The sequence below is a fragment of the Vigna umbellata genome, chromosome 5 (genome assembly GCF_029865625.1).
Source record: "Vigna umbellata cultivar VRB3 chromosome 5, Vumbellata_1.0, whole genome shotgun sequence".
In the NCBI taxonomy this organism is placed as follows: domain Eukaryota; kingdom Viridiplantae; phylum Streptophyta; class Magnoliopsida; order Fabales; family Fabaceae; genus Vigna; species Vigna umbellata.
Genome location: NC_142169.1, coordinates 59403620 through 59416641, shown reverse-complemented (window position 1 = coordinate 59416641; position 13022 = coordinate 59403620). Strand labels below are relative to the sequence as shown.

General features: G+C 28.5%; 2 protein-coding genes across 4 annotated transcripts in view; both read left to right on the top strand.

The window, feature by feature from the left end:
• The first annotated feature begins 1841 nt into the window (after positions 1-1841).
• LOX1 (lipoxygenase 1) lies at positions 1842-9643 on the top strand. The gene is made up of 9 exons (XM_047323995.2): positions 1842-2098; positions 6171-6469; positions 6597-6837; positions 6950-7288; positions 7404-7489; positions 7608-7715; positions 7819-8123; positions 8220-8483; positions 8687-9643. The coding sequence occupies exons 1-9, from the start codon at positions 1942-1944 to the stop codon at positions 9438-9440; spliced, it is 2553 nt and encodes an 850-aa protein (XP_047179951.1). The 5' UTR covers positions 1842-1941; the 3' UTR covers positions 9441-9643.
• A 999-nt stretch (positions 9644-10642) lies between these two features.
• Positions 10643-13022, top strand: part of REV3 (recovery protein 3) — a 35669-nt gene continuing 33289 nt past the window's right edge. For all 3 annotated transcript variants that reach the window (XM_088116090.1, XM_088116091.1, XM_088116089.1), the window contains exons 1-7: positions 10643-10828; positions 10990-11072; positions 11321-11375; positions 11706-11755; positions 11886-11998; positions 12151-12193; positions 12361-12429. In XM_088116090.1, coding sequence (XP_087972216.1) covers positions 10717-10828; positions 10990-11072; positions 11321-11375; positions 11706-11755; positions 11886-11998; positions 12151-12193; positions 12361-12429 — 525 coding nt within the window. In that variant the 5' untranslated portion in view covers positions 10643-10716. The remainder of the gene's footprint in view (positions 10829-10989; positions 11073-11320; positions 11376-11705; positions 11756-11885; positions 11999-12150; positions 12194-12360; positions 12430-13022) is intronic.

Below are 13022 nucleotides of genomic sequence, written 5' to 3'. Positions count from 1 at the left end.
AGAGTTGTAAAGAAAGACACGTTATAAACAAGTAAATAAATAATATTTAAAGAAGAAAAATGTGACAAAAAAAATATAATTATATGAATAGAAAAAAGCAATTTAAAACTTGTATGTAACCAGTCTTTACTTTCTTCATGTAGGTAAAAGACTAATAAGAACATGTTAATAATATAACTTATTTGTACGCGGTCATTTAATCATTTATATTGAATTATCAACATTTTATTAAATTATTTTTAAATAACTTTTAATTTATTGTTAATATAAATATGGGTTAAAAAATATTTTAATATTTATACTAATTCATTACTTTTAAACTTAATAAACATATAAACAAATACCAACGGTGAAACTAGGTATAAAAATATAAATAAAATATTCTTAAATAATTTAAGGTGTACAAAATTAACGATATCATTTCTTATTATCGTTATTATGTGAACTATTTTAAAAAAATTAAGGTATAAACTAAAGTCATGTTTTTAAAAAGTTGAAACAGTAAATTATTTGAAAATACAAACAGCAAAGCTAAACTTGAAAAAAATATAAATATAAAAGGTACATTCCATATCAATTTCAATATTGCTATAATTAAATATGTTTATAGTAGTGCAAATTAAATTTTGTTATTTTCTAAAATTTTCAAACATTTTTTTTTCAAATTTTAAAAATGAATAATCTTTTTAACTTAACATCTATTAACTTTTTTATTAACATTTGAACGTGTTATTTTGTCAAACAATAAAATTAATTCAAGCAGTAATTTAAAACGTTAGTTAACAGAATTAAATTTAAAAAAAAGAATATTTATCACATAATCTAAGAAGAAAATGTACAAAAATTCTGAATAAAAAAGAATTTCAATGGTCCAAATTTAAAAACTATAAATATATTTAATCTTTGATTTTATATCTAAAATTTAATCAATGCTTAGATACGAGGAAACACAGAAAAGCTAAAAAAGATGAAAGACGAAAGACATTTCTTAAATTTAACTTTTTGTATTATTGTGAAAACATTTGTGTAAAAGTTAATCCAGGTTTGAAGATATAATTTATTATATATATCTTAATTATTAGAAAAATATATATTATATATAATCAATTAAGTTAAAAATTTGATGAATTATATTATAAATATTTTATTATATCTATTTAAATAATTTAATTATATAGAAATTAATTGTTTTTTATATAACTAATTAGTTTTTGAATATATTCCATTTTATAGTTAAATTTTATTAATATTTATTATAACACAATAAATTCAATAAATAATTAAGATACAAAATAATAAAAATAAATAAATTAAATAACGAGTAATTTATTTAAATTTATTGTTTTGAATATATATATATATATATATATATATATATATATATTTACTTTTCAATATTTTTTTTAAGTTTTTGTTTTAATTTTAGTTTATAATTTTAAAAATTATTTTTAAGTAAAATTATTATAAAAAGTTACATAGAATAATTCCAATTATTTTACAAGAACACTATCTGCAACAAGAGAAATTATTTAACTTGAATGATCAGTATATTGAAATATTTCTTATTAATTTTTAATTATATTTACTTTAATATAAAAATGATTTAATATTTTTAAATATACTAATTTAAAAAAATTGCATTGAAAGAATCAAACTAATAAAAAAATTATTTCTTCTCTTACTCCAAATAATTTTACTTTACAATTTTTTTTATTTCTTTAACTTTCATAGTTTTTTTCACCGCTACTCCAAACAAACAAATGCTTAAAAACAGCTTTAAGGCAAGTTACTCTTAAATGAAAAAAAAAAACAATAGTCTATAAATACACAACAGCACAACTTGGTGCATCAAGAGTTTCTTCATTGTAACTTCTGAGATAAAAGCACGTCAAGAAGAAGACCGTGTTTGGCAATCTGGTGAACGCCCTTGAAAAAAACAACATGGACAAGAGAGATAGAATGAGAGGGAGAGTGGTGTTGATGAAGAAAAATGTTTTGGACTTCAACGATTTGAGTGCCTCCTTGCTCGATCGTCTTCATGAGTTTGTCGGAAAACGCGTTTCTCTTCAACTCATAAGTGCTTCTCAAGCTGATCCTGGTCAGTGTTTTCTTTTTTCACGTACAAATTATCTATCTGTATTCTTCATATCTCATGCTTGCTTTGCTTTGCCCCCAATATCTCATGCATGTATTTTTGAAATTACTTGTTACCATGTTTATGAAAAATTTAAGAAAAACCTTTAATTTGTTACCATATTAAATAATTTCATAAGAGTACTAATATTTTTTTCTTTAAACTTTTGTTTAACATGTGAAAGTTAGTTTTCCAATGTCGTGCATGAAACTTAATAAAAACTGAGGCAAAACTTGTTTTCCAATATCACTTAAATAAAAATGTTAAATATAACTTTACTCTCTAAATTTAAACACAAAAATAAAACTTGTCTTGATTCTAACTTTAAATTCAATAATATTAATCTTATAAATAAGATTTTAAATTCACATTGAAACTGAAAGGTATCATATATTTAACCTTTAAAAAAATAAACTAAATTTGCAGATTTAAGAAACTAAAGAAAAATATCTGTGACGTGCTACATAAGAAATTACAACCTAGTAAAAGCATTAATTTTATGAACATTTTTAGTTAGCATTTATTACCTTTAATCAATGACTATGTAAACAAAACTGTGTTGGAGTTGAAAACCATACGGCAACATTTTTTTACATAAATGCGATAACAAATATGATTAAATTAAACTCGACAACAATTTTTGATGTAGAGCATTTGAAATTATAAGATGTAGAAAATTAAGGTGAAAGATGATGAAAGTAGTTTTCATATTACAACCAAAGACATAGATATGAAGTTTCTACGTTGTATCTGGAATGCTTGGCGTCCAAGTTACGTGTTTTGTTTAGCTTTCTCTTCAAAGACTTAAAAAATGAAGATCAATTTCATTAGGTGTTTCGTTGACTACAAGGAATTAAAAATATGATTTCGTTGACTAAGGAATTCAGACTGTAATTTGTTGATAATAAAATAAGATTTAATTAACATTATATCTTTTAATAAAACACATTCGAAAACAATTAAAAATATGTTGAAAATAGATGTGTATTTAAGTTCACAGATAATTCTAACAGAAAGAAATAGACAATACATATAGAACCGCCATAATTAATGTTTTCACACACACATACGATAAAATATGACACTTCTATCGCAATAAGATTACTAAATATAAACATAAACATTAATTAACATTTAAATTTTAATGCTCCTAACATCATAAAATAAAGATGATACTTAAGATAATAAAATAAACATTAATGGAATATAATAAAAGATAGTTTTAAAGGATATTTTCTTTTATTAAAATTACTTGTAGTTTTCTAGAATTTGACTTTCAGTTTACATTTTCTAACAAAATATAAAAAAATAAATTAAAAGAAACTATCTAAATAGTAAAAACAATTCATATAATCACTAAATTATTTTTTATGTAAGCATAATTTTCAATACTATTTCTTTCCTCAAAATATATATAGAGGTGCAAAGGGCATCTTTTTCATTAATTTATAACAACATTGTATATTGAACAAAAATAATAAGATTTTAAAGTTATAAAACATATTTGAAATAATAATTACTAAAGTTTAATATTTTAATAAATAATATAGTTTATAATTATTTGTCACAATATCTACAAATGTAAGATAATATATAAAAAAAAATTATGATACATATTATTTATAAATGAATTTTTATAGTATAGTTAATTTTTCTTAAATTTATAAAAAAAAAAACACACACACAAGCTTTATCAAATTAATATTATATACAAAGACATTGTAATAGCTTAATTGATGTTATAAACCCCAGACCTAATAAAAACCAACGTATTCATGAACCTGTAAGGTTTAAGCTTGAACTTCCCAAGTTCTATTAAAAAATATACATTATGTTAATAATGTATGTTTGTAAAGTAAAGACTAACAATATATATATAACTAGATAAATAAGTGGTTCATTTTATAAATTGATTTTATATATTTCATTTAAATTTAAAATTTATTTTTTAAAATAATATTAGAATTATGAATTAAAGTTTCTAACAGAATTTACTACTTATTGGATTTGTTGTTTCATTTATTATGTATGCCTTAGCGATTTTAAGTTATATTAGAATCAATTTTATAAAATTAAACTATATTAAAGTCTAACTTTTAATATAATATTAAAAATTAATAAATTAGAATTTATATTAACAAAAATTATTATTGTTCCACCTGCTAATAGTGGATCACCTCATGTCTAGGATGAACTTTGGTCATAAAATCTCACATAATACAAATTACTAAAAAGTGAAGTGTACAAGAGGATGTATGGTTATCTTCACTTCTCGTAGAATGATTATGGTTTAATATATGAAAAATATTACTAAAGAACGTTATAACTAAATAGATATTACGAATTTAAAACCAGAAGCACTAAGTATATGTCTAAAAAATCACGGTTACAAAAATCAGAATTAATTATAGAATAATTTATACATGATTTGTAGATACTCCATTTAGACACTCCATGTCGTCACTTGTATGAAAAATATGAAAACAGAAGAAAGTATGAAAAGCTACACCACCAGCACATTATTAAGAGATTGGGTATACGAAAGAATGTGTATGAATTTGGAAACTATGATTAGTTAAGGAAGATGGTATGTTACAACATTCCTTAACCGTGCCAAGCATTTATATTAGTTACATCATTGACAATGTAATACCAACTAATAAAAAATCAAAGAACAATTAGTGTTGATTAAATAATTTGTTAATATTTTTTTTAAATGTAGTATATTGATTTCTTCTTTTTAAATTCACAAAACATTGTTAAAAAAAAAGTAAACAGAGTCAAATATGGGACAGAAGTTGAATCATTGGAAAAAATAATTTAAAAGTACTTGATACTCTTGAACGTGAATACCCTCTTCAGCATAATGTTTTTCACAAGTGACTAAACTTTTGTAATAAATTTGACTTCTATGTTTATTAATTTTTGTTCAATTTTATTAAAATCTTTCATTTGATATGTATGTCCCAAACTAAAATAAGTTTAAAAATAACTATATAATTAATTGTAGTTTTTTTTATTGATTGTAGAAATGTACCACGATGAAAACAAATGTGTGATTTTGATTTTAAATGTCATCAAAGTCAAAAGAACACAACTTTTTTATTTTTACAAAGAGAAACAAAATAAGAAGACATTGATGCAAAATCATGATTGAGTTTCTCAATAAATAATTTCGATCACAAATGAAAATACAAAGTTTAACATAAAATAAATATACGTTACTTCTTATTGTCTGATATAAAACAAATTATTCACATCATACATTAGCTAAACAATAAAAAGTTTCATCTAAATAACTTTCATTTATTTACAAAAATATTACAGTTAGGGATGACAAAGAATCGAGTCGAACAAAAATATAGTGTTTACTCATTATCCGACTTGTAATAAAAAAAATCCATTTATTATCAGTCAAATATCTATTTAAAAAAATACTCGTAAGTATCCATGAATACCCTCATATATTTAAAAAAATATATTTTATAAAATTTTAAAATAAAATTTAAATATAATAAAAAAAGATATAATATAATATAAATTAAAGTAAATATAAATTAAAATTTAATTTTAATTAAATTTAATCTAATAAAATATAAATTAATTTTTTTTGTGAATAATGGATATTTAATAAGATACAACACTGAACCATTTATAAGTAAATATTACAATACATGCTATCCACACTAATATTTTATCGTAAGTATGAAATATTTATCCCGAATTTTATTGCAAATACTCACTTACAAGAATATTTTTGCCATTAGTCACCACACATTTTTTAACGGGGTTTCTTGACATAAATTAGGTGACTATTTTTGTTAGTGGTGGCTAAGAATAATTTTTCAATGAAAGGGTATTACTTATGTATAAAAGTTATTCTAAGTTTAAACTGTACAAAAAATCATATAAGACTAATTTTCTTTGTCAATTGTATCATATTTAATTGAAAATTATCTACATTTTTAATTATTCATTCTTCGTATGAGGTTTTCCTTACCTAACATGTAACCTGAACGTTATTATGGTAATCAAGTTGAAGGTAACGAGATGAAAGGTAAACTGGGAAAGCCTGCATACTTGGAAGATTGGATCACCACAATCACACCCTTGACCGCCGGTGAATCAGAATTCAGGGTCACATTTGATTGGGATGATGATTCTATAGGAACCCCAGGAGCTTTTTTAATAAGAAATCATCACCACACTGAGTTCTACCTGAAAAGCATGACACTTGAAAATGTTCCTGGCCATGGTGTCATCCACTTTAACTGCAACTCTTGGGTATACCCTGCACACAAGTATAAAAAGGATCGCATTTTCTTCAGCAACAAGGTAAAGCAGCAAAGTACAAATGTAACTGTCAATGCCATGCAAGGATTACTATATAGCTAATCTCTACACATAATAAGTCTTATTTTCTCTTAGTTATTGTGAATTACTAGTAATGTGTTGCATGCAGGCATACCTTCCAAGTGAAACGCCAGAGCCACTTCTTAAGTATAGAGAAGAAGAACTAGAGAGTTTGAGAGGGGATGGAAGAGGGACCCTACAAGAGTGGGATAGGGTGTATGACTATGCATACTACAATGATTTGAGTGATCCAGATAAGGGTGCAGAATATGCTCGTCCAGTTCTGGGAGGTTCCACTGAATATCCATACCCTCGAAGAGGAAGAACTGGTAGACCACCTACAAAATCAGGTTAAGTTTTTCATGTGTTTCTTTGGTATTCATTTAAGTCTGAAAACGTTTTAGAAAGTGAATTTTGGTCTTTTAGTTTTAAATTTCTGATATGGTGTTGTTATTTTAGCAGATGCCAGAAGTGAGAGTAGATTGAATTTGACCATGAGCTTGGACATCTATGTTCCAAGGGATGAAAGATTTGGACACTTGAAATTGTCAGACTTTCTTGCTAGTGCACTTAAGTCCATAGTTCAAGTTATCAAACCTGAGCTGGAATCTCTATTTGACAGTACACCTGATGAGTTTGATAGCTTTGAAGATGTGTTTAAACTCTACGAAGGTGGGATCAAGGTGCCTGAAGGTATACTTAATAATGTTAGAGATAAAATCCCTGCAGAGCTGCTCAAAGAAATTCTCCGAACTGATGGAGAAAGGTTCCTCAAGTTTCCCGTGCCTCAAGTGATTAAAGGTATTTTTTTTACTTACTTTCACAATAATGGGTTTGCAAAGAAACCTGAAAATCTCACTGTTTTTTTTTTTGTAAATGACTCCGATAATGACATTCTTATAATGTTTTTGAGCAGAAGATAAGTCTGCATGGAGAAGCGATGAAGAATTTGCTAGAGAGATGTTGGCTGGTGTAAACCCTGTTATTATTCGCTGCCTCCAAGTACGAGCAAGTGATTTTAGCCTTAATGTGTTCATGTTTGTCGAAATTATCAAGTATCTTTTCGTAAACTTAATTGATAATAATCGTTTTCCACACGATTATCCAAAATAAATTGCAGGAATTCCCACCAGCAAGTAAGCTGGATGGTAAAGTCTATGGCAACCAAACCAGTACAATAAGGAAAGAACACATTGAGAGCAAAATGGATGGGCTCACAGTAGATGAGGTAATTTTGAAGTTAGCTAGAACTTTTGTTGCCAAAGTTAATTCACTGTTTATTTTGATGGTATGATTTTGTTGCTGTGACTTTTTCATATCTGGTTCAATAGGCTATCAGACATAAGAAGCTGTTCATATTAGATCACCATGATGCACTGATACCATACTTGAGGAGGATAAACTCCACTTCTACAAAGACTTACGCCAGCAGAACAATTCTTTTCTTGCAAAACGATGGAACTTTGAAGCCATTGGCTATTGAGTTGAGTTTGCCACATTCTGAAGGAGACCAATATGGTGTCATAAGTAAGGTTTACACTCCTGCAGATGAGGGTGTTGAAAATTCCATCTGGCAGTTAGCTAAAGCTTATGTAGCAGTAAACGACTCAGGCTATCATCAGCTTATAACCCACTGGTATAATACTATAACTTCTTCAATTATGAAGAAACAGCAAAAACCATCTTAATTAATCTTTCATTGAAAACAACTTTTTGTATCTTTTCGTCACAGGTTGCATACTCATGCAGTGATTGAACCATTCATCATAGCTGCAAATAGATGTCTTAGCGTGCTTCACCCTATTCATATACTCCTGCATCCACACTTTCGTGACACCATGAACATAAATGCACTAGCAAGACAAATCCTCATCAACGCCGGTGGCTTTTTAGAGGCCACAGTTTTTCCATCAAAGTATTCCATGGAGATGTCATCTGTGATCTATAAGAACTGGAATTTCCCTGACCAAGCATTACCCACAGATCTCATCAAGAGGTACTACCACACATGCACAACATCATTACTAGACTAATCGTTTGTTTTAAACATATATATGTTTGAAAGCATGATAACATAAGGATCATGCTCACTACTTAGTGATCCAAATCATGACAATTAACTAACGTATAACATTAACTTATACACACACACACATCCAATTTGATATTAATGAGCTGATACGTAGCTGCTTCTATCAGAGGAATGGCGGTTAAAGATTCCAGCTCTCAACACGGCCTTCGACTTGTGATTGAGGATTATCCGTACGCTGTTGACGGGCTAGAGATTTGGTTTGCAATAAAGAACTGGGTTCAGGAATATTGCTCCTTTTACTACCAGGATGATGACACGGTTAAGGAAGATCGAGAACTACAATCTTGGTGGAAGGAGTTAAGAGAGGAGGGTCACGGTGACAAGAAAAATGAGCCTTGGTGGCCAAAGATGCAGACTCGTGAAGACCTCGTAGAAGTGTGCACTATCATCATATGGGTTGCTTCAGCCCAGCATGCATCCACCAACTTTGGCCAATACCCTTATGCAGGTTTCCTTCCAAACCGTCCAACAATAAGCCGAAGATTCATGCCTGAGGAAGGAACTCCTGAATATGATGAACTTGTGGACAACCCTGAGAAGGCTTTTCTGAAAACAATCACAGCACAGTTGCAGACCCTTATAGGCATTTCACTCATAGAAATATTGTCTAGGCACTCTTCTGATGAGGTGTACCTTGGACAGAGAGACACTCCTCACTGGACTTCTGATGTGGAACCATTGAAAGCCTTTGAGAGGTTTGGAGAAAAGCTGGCGCAAATCGGAGTAAGGATTGTGAAAATGAACAGTGATGGGAAACACAGAAACAGAGTTGGACCAGTTAACATGCCTTACACTTTGCTTTATCCCAGCAGCAAAACTGGACTCACTGGCATGGGAATTCCCAACAGTGTCGCAATTTAAAAGGGCTTGCATATAGTACCATGCATATTTTTCTACCATTCTTCCCAATGATACTTTCAGCTTTCTGAATTTTCATTGTTGTTCTTTTTGCAGACGGTTTCATTTACTGTTTGTATGTGTGATGTAAGAATAATTTCTTCTGTGGAATTGCATATGATTTGAATAAGATTATCAATAGAGAAAAGTTTAAATTTAAATTATAATTGATCAAGATTGTATAGTTTTAAAATTCAGTATCTCTGAAACGGGAACATTTAAAATTAGAATTAAAATGAATTAAATTATAAATATAATAAATTGCAATGAAAAAAAATAAAATTGAGGACACAATAAAAAATAACATGATTTAACAAGTGAGAACTAACATTAAAAATTTGAAGTTTTTGTTCACCATCCCATGTTACCCATGGTTATTAATATTGAAGTTAAATTTGTTTTTAAGTATTTAAACTTTTAAGCGAAATTGATTATTTTTTTCTGAAAGTTTGATATATTTTAGTTGTTAAATTTTAAAAATGAATAAATATATATTTTTAACTAAGTTAAAAATTTTTAATTTAAAAGTTTATATTAATATTTAAGTTGTTTATACTATTTAATAATTTTTTATTTTAATATTATAAAAAATATATTTAATATTATAACAAAAATTATTATATTAAGTCAAAATAATAAAATTTTAATCATATTTATTTTATTTTTAATTTAAAATTTGAACATATATTATTATTATTATAACATTATAGAAAATTGTAAAGTGGGAATATTTTATTTGAAGGGAGTCAAATATTATTTTTCTTCCAAAAATCTTATTTTGAAAGTTTTGTTATCAAAATCATGTTTCAGAAAGGCTATTCTAGAAATTGTGTTCTAGAAATTTTGAAAATCTTATTAGAAAAGATTTATTGAATGGTGTTCTAATACTTACAATTGTAAAGAATGGAATGATCATTTTTTAAACAGGGGTAAAATGGGGTTTATGAATTTAATGGGGATGCAGGAAACAAAAACGGAGATACAGAAAGAAACTACTATTTAAAGCGAAACTATGGTTGATAAAAATTGGGCCAAATTTGGGCGGGCCTCATCGATTTCGGCCCTTACAACCCCGCGCGCGGAAAAGAGAAAAATAGAACTAAGCGTGAGGGAGAAGTTTTAAGTTAAAAAGACTTCTCCTAACTACCTAGCGCCAAAATAAATAGACGAAACGAAGGCTTTCTCATCCTCTTTCTCTCTTGGCTACTCTTCCAAGAAGGAACATAAGTGAGCGTAAATCATGTCAGATTCACAGTCCAATTCTGAGATCTTCACCATTCGGATTGTCTCCATCGACTATTACATGGCGCCGCCAATCCCCGACGCCGATATCTGTTATAGTAGCTTCCACGGTACGAATCCAGCCCTATGTTCTTTTTCACTTTCCAAGAAAGATTGAAATCTGTCCAAGAACGAACGGCAACAGCTAAGGGTTCATTTCGCGTTTCAAAGTTTTAGTGTTCATCTCACTGAGCACTAGTTTGCGTTTCATTGTTTCATATTTTTCACTTAGGTGGAGAGGTGAACGAGGTGCCTGTGATAAGAGTGTATGGTTCTACTCCTGCTGGCCAGAAAACTTGCTTGCACGTGCATCGAGTAAGATCACATGTGAAATTTCTTTGTGTTGTAAACCATATTCGGTTTAGAAACTATGCATTACTCGTTATGGTTCATATTTACTTCCCTCTTTTTCTCATTGAGTTTAATGTCAAGTGATAGCGTTTTTTCTATCATAAATGCAAGACAAATAGTTTTACTATTTTGTAATAAGCGAAGTTGTGACTGTTTCTTTCATATGGGACTGTTGTTACGCTTAAATTGTGTAATCTAATTATTCATTGTAGGCTTTACCCTATTTGTATGTGCCGTGTTCGGATATACCACTTCAACTGGACCAAGGTAATAGCAAGTCACATTTACCAGTATCTTTATTTCTCTACATCAACCGTGTGTTTGTATCGTCGTATTTATATTTGAATTAGTTTCATTTCATTCTTTTGACGATTTTTATTTATAAGTTACTTATTTTTTATGTTTTAACTATTTTATATGCTGTATGCAAATTTTATTTATTTTTCTTTTCTCTTTTTTACTTGTAGGCCAGTTTTAATAATCTGGATGACGCTTTTGATTTATCTAACTTTCTTTCAGTATCCATGCTTTAAACAAATCTCACATTTTCATTTACTTACTTGATATGCGGATTTAATTTATTTGGTTGTTGCACAGGTGATGCATTCACCTATAAGGTAGCTGCTTCTCTTGAGAAAGCCTTAAAGGTATCATTGCATAGAAAGTGTTTAGTACCCTCTATTTCAATCTTTTTGTGTTTATGCTTAATATATACGGTTTCTTATATTAATATTAAATATAAAAATGTGGTGCCACATTTGGTTGCAACTTCTTCAGCTTAAAGGCAGTGCTGGTTCTACAAGACAGCATGTACATGGATGCAGTATTGTACAAGCAAGGAAATTCTATGGCTATCATTCACTTGAGGAGTTATTTGTAAAGATATACTTGTATCCACTATCCTGATATTTTGTACATATTTTTTATGTGATATGTTTCCATGTGCATATATACCACTCTTATCTACAAGCTCAGATGATGCATGATTAAATCATGGAAACATTCTTACCCAAAAAAAAGTAAGCCTTGACTGGTGCTTAAGATATTATCCTCAAGATGTTTCTCGTGCAGCTAGTCTTCTCTTGGTACAATTTCTGGATATTTCTTATAAGTTTGATGCTTGTACCTCGGTTATTTCTTTGTTCAAAATGTGCAATTTTTTGTTCTCAAGTGGAAACTATTTGTTGAATTTATTGCAACTTAATTTGATGTTATACAGAGTAAGCTTTAGTCTTGACATTTTCTTTTTCAGGCTGGAGCTGTTCTTGATAAAAGTTTACAGCCATATGAATCACATATTCCCTTTATTCTTCAGTTTCTGGTATGTACATTCGTATGATTTATTGTATCTGAATGTTTAACTGAAGCTAAAAATGACATTATGATTAAATTAGTCACTGTCCTTGCATAGCGCCTCACAAACACCAATTTTTTTTCTGCCTGGCTGCATTCATTGGCTGGAACTGATCAGTATAATGCTATGTTTTCCCATTTCTTATATGGTTTGGGTTTACTTGGTTGGGTTTGGAACATCCAGCTGCTGTCATGTGCTTGGAACTTATGTTATTTGTTAATTTTGATTCATCTATTATCTTATGATTTACTCATTCCACTTTTTACGTTTTGATAACTAATTGGTCAATGGTTTGTGTGGAGTGACATTTGACATTTGTATAGTGGATTATTAGGATAAAAATATTCTAATATCTCCACTGCAATTAGGAAAAAATAATCCTTAGAATTTTCGCATTCATTCCATCAAATTTTATTTCCTTTAAGAGAATGTGATTGTTACAAATAAAGGAGTTGATAATCTAATTAGCATGATTGTTATAAATAATATATTTCTTTGTTCCCTCTCATCATTCAAGCATGTTAAATTGGTTTATTGACATTTCCTAGGGCTACTTATGT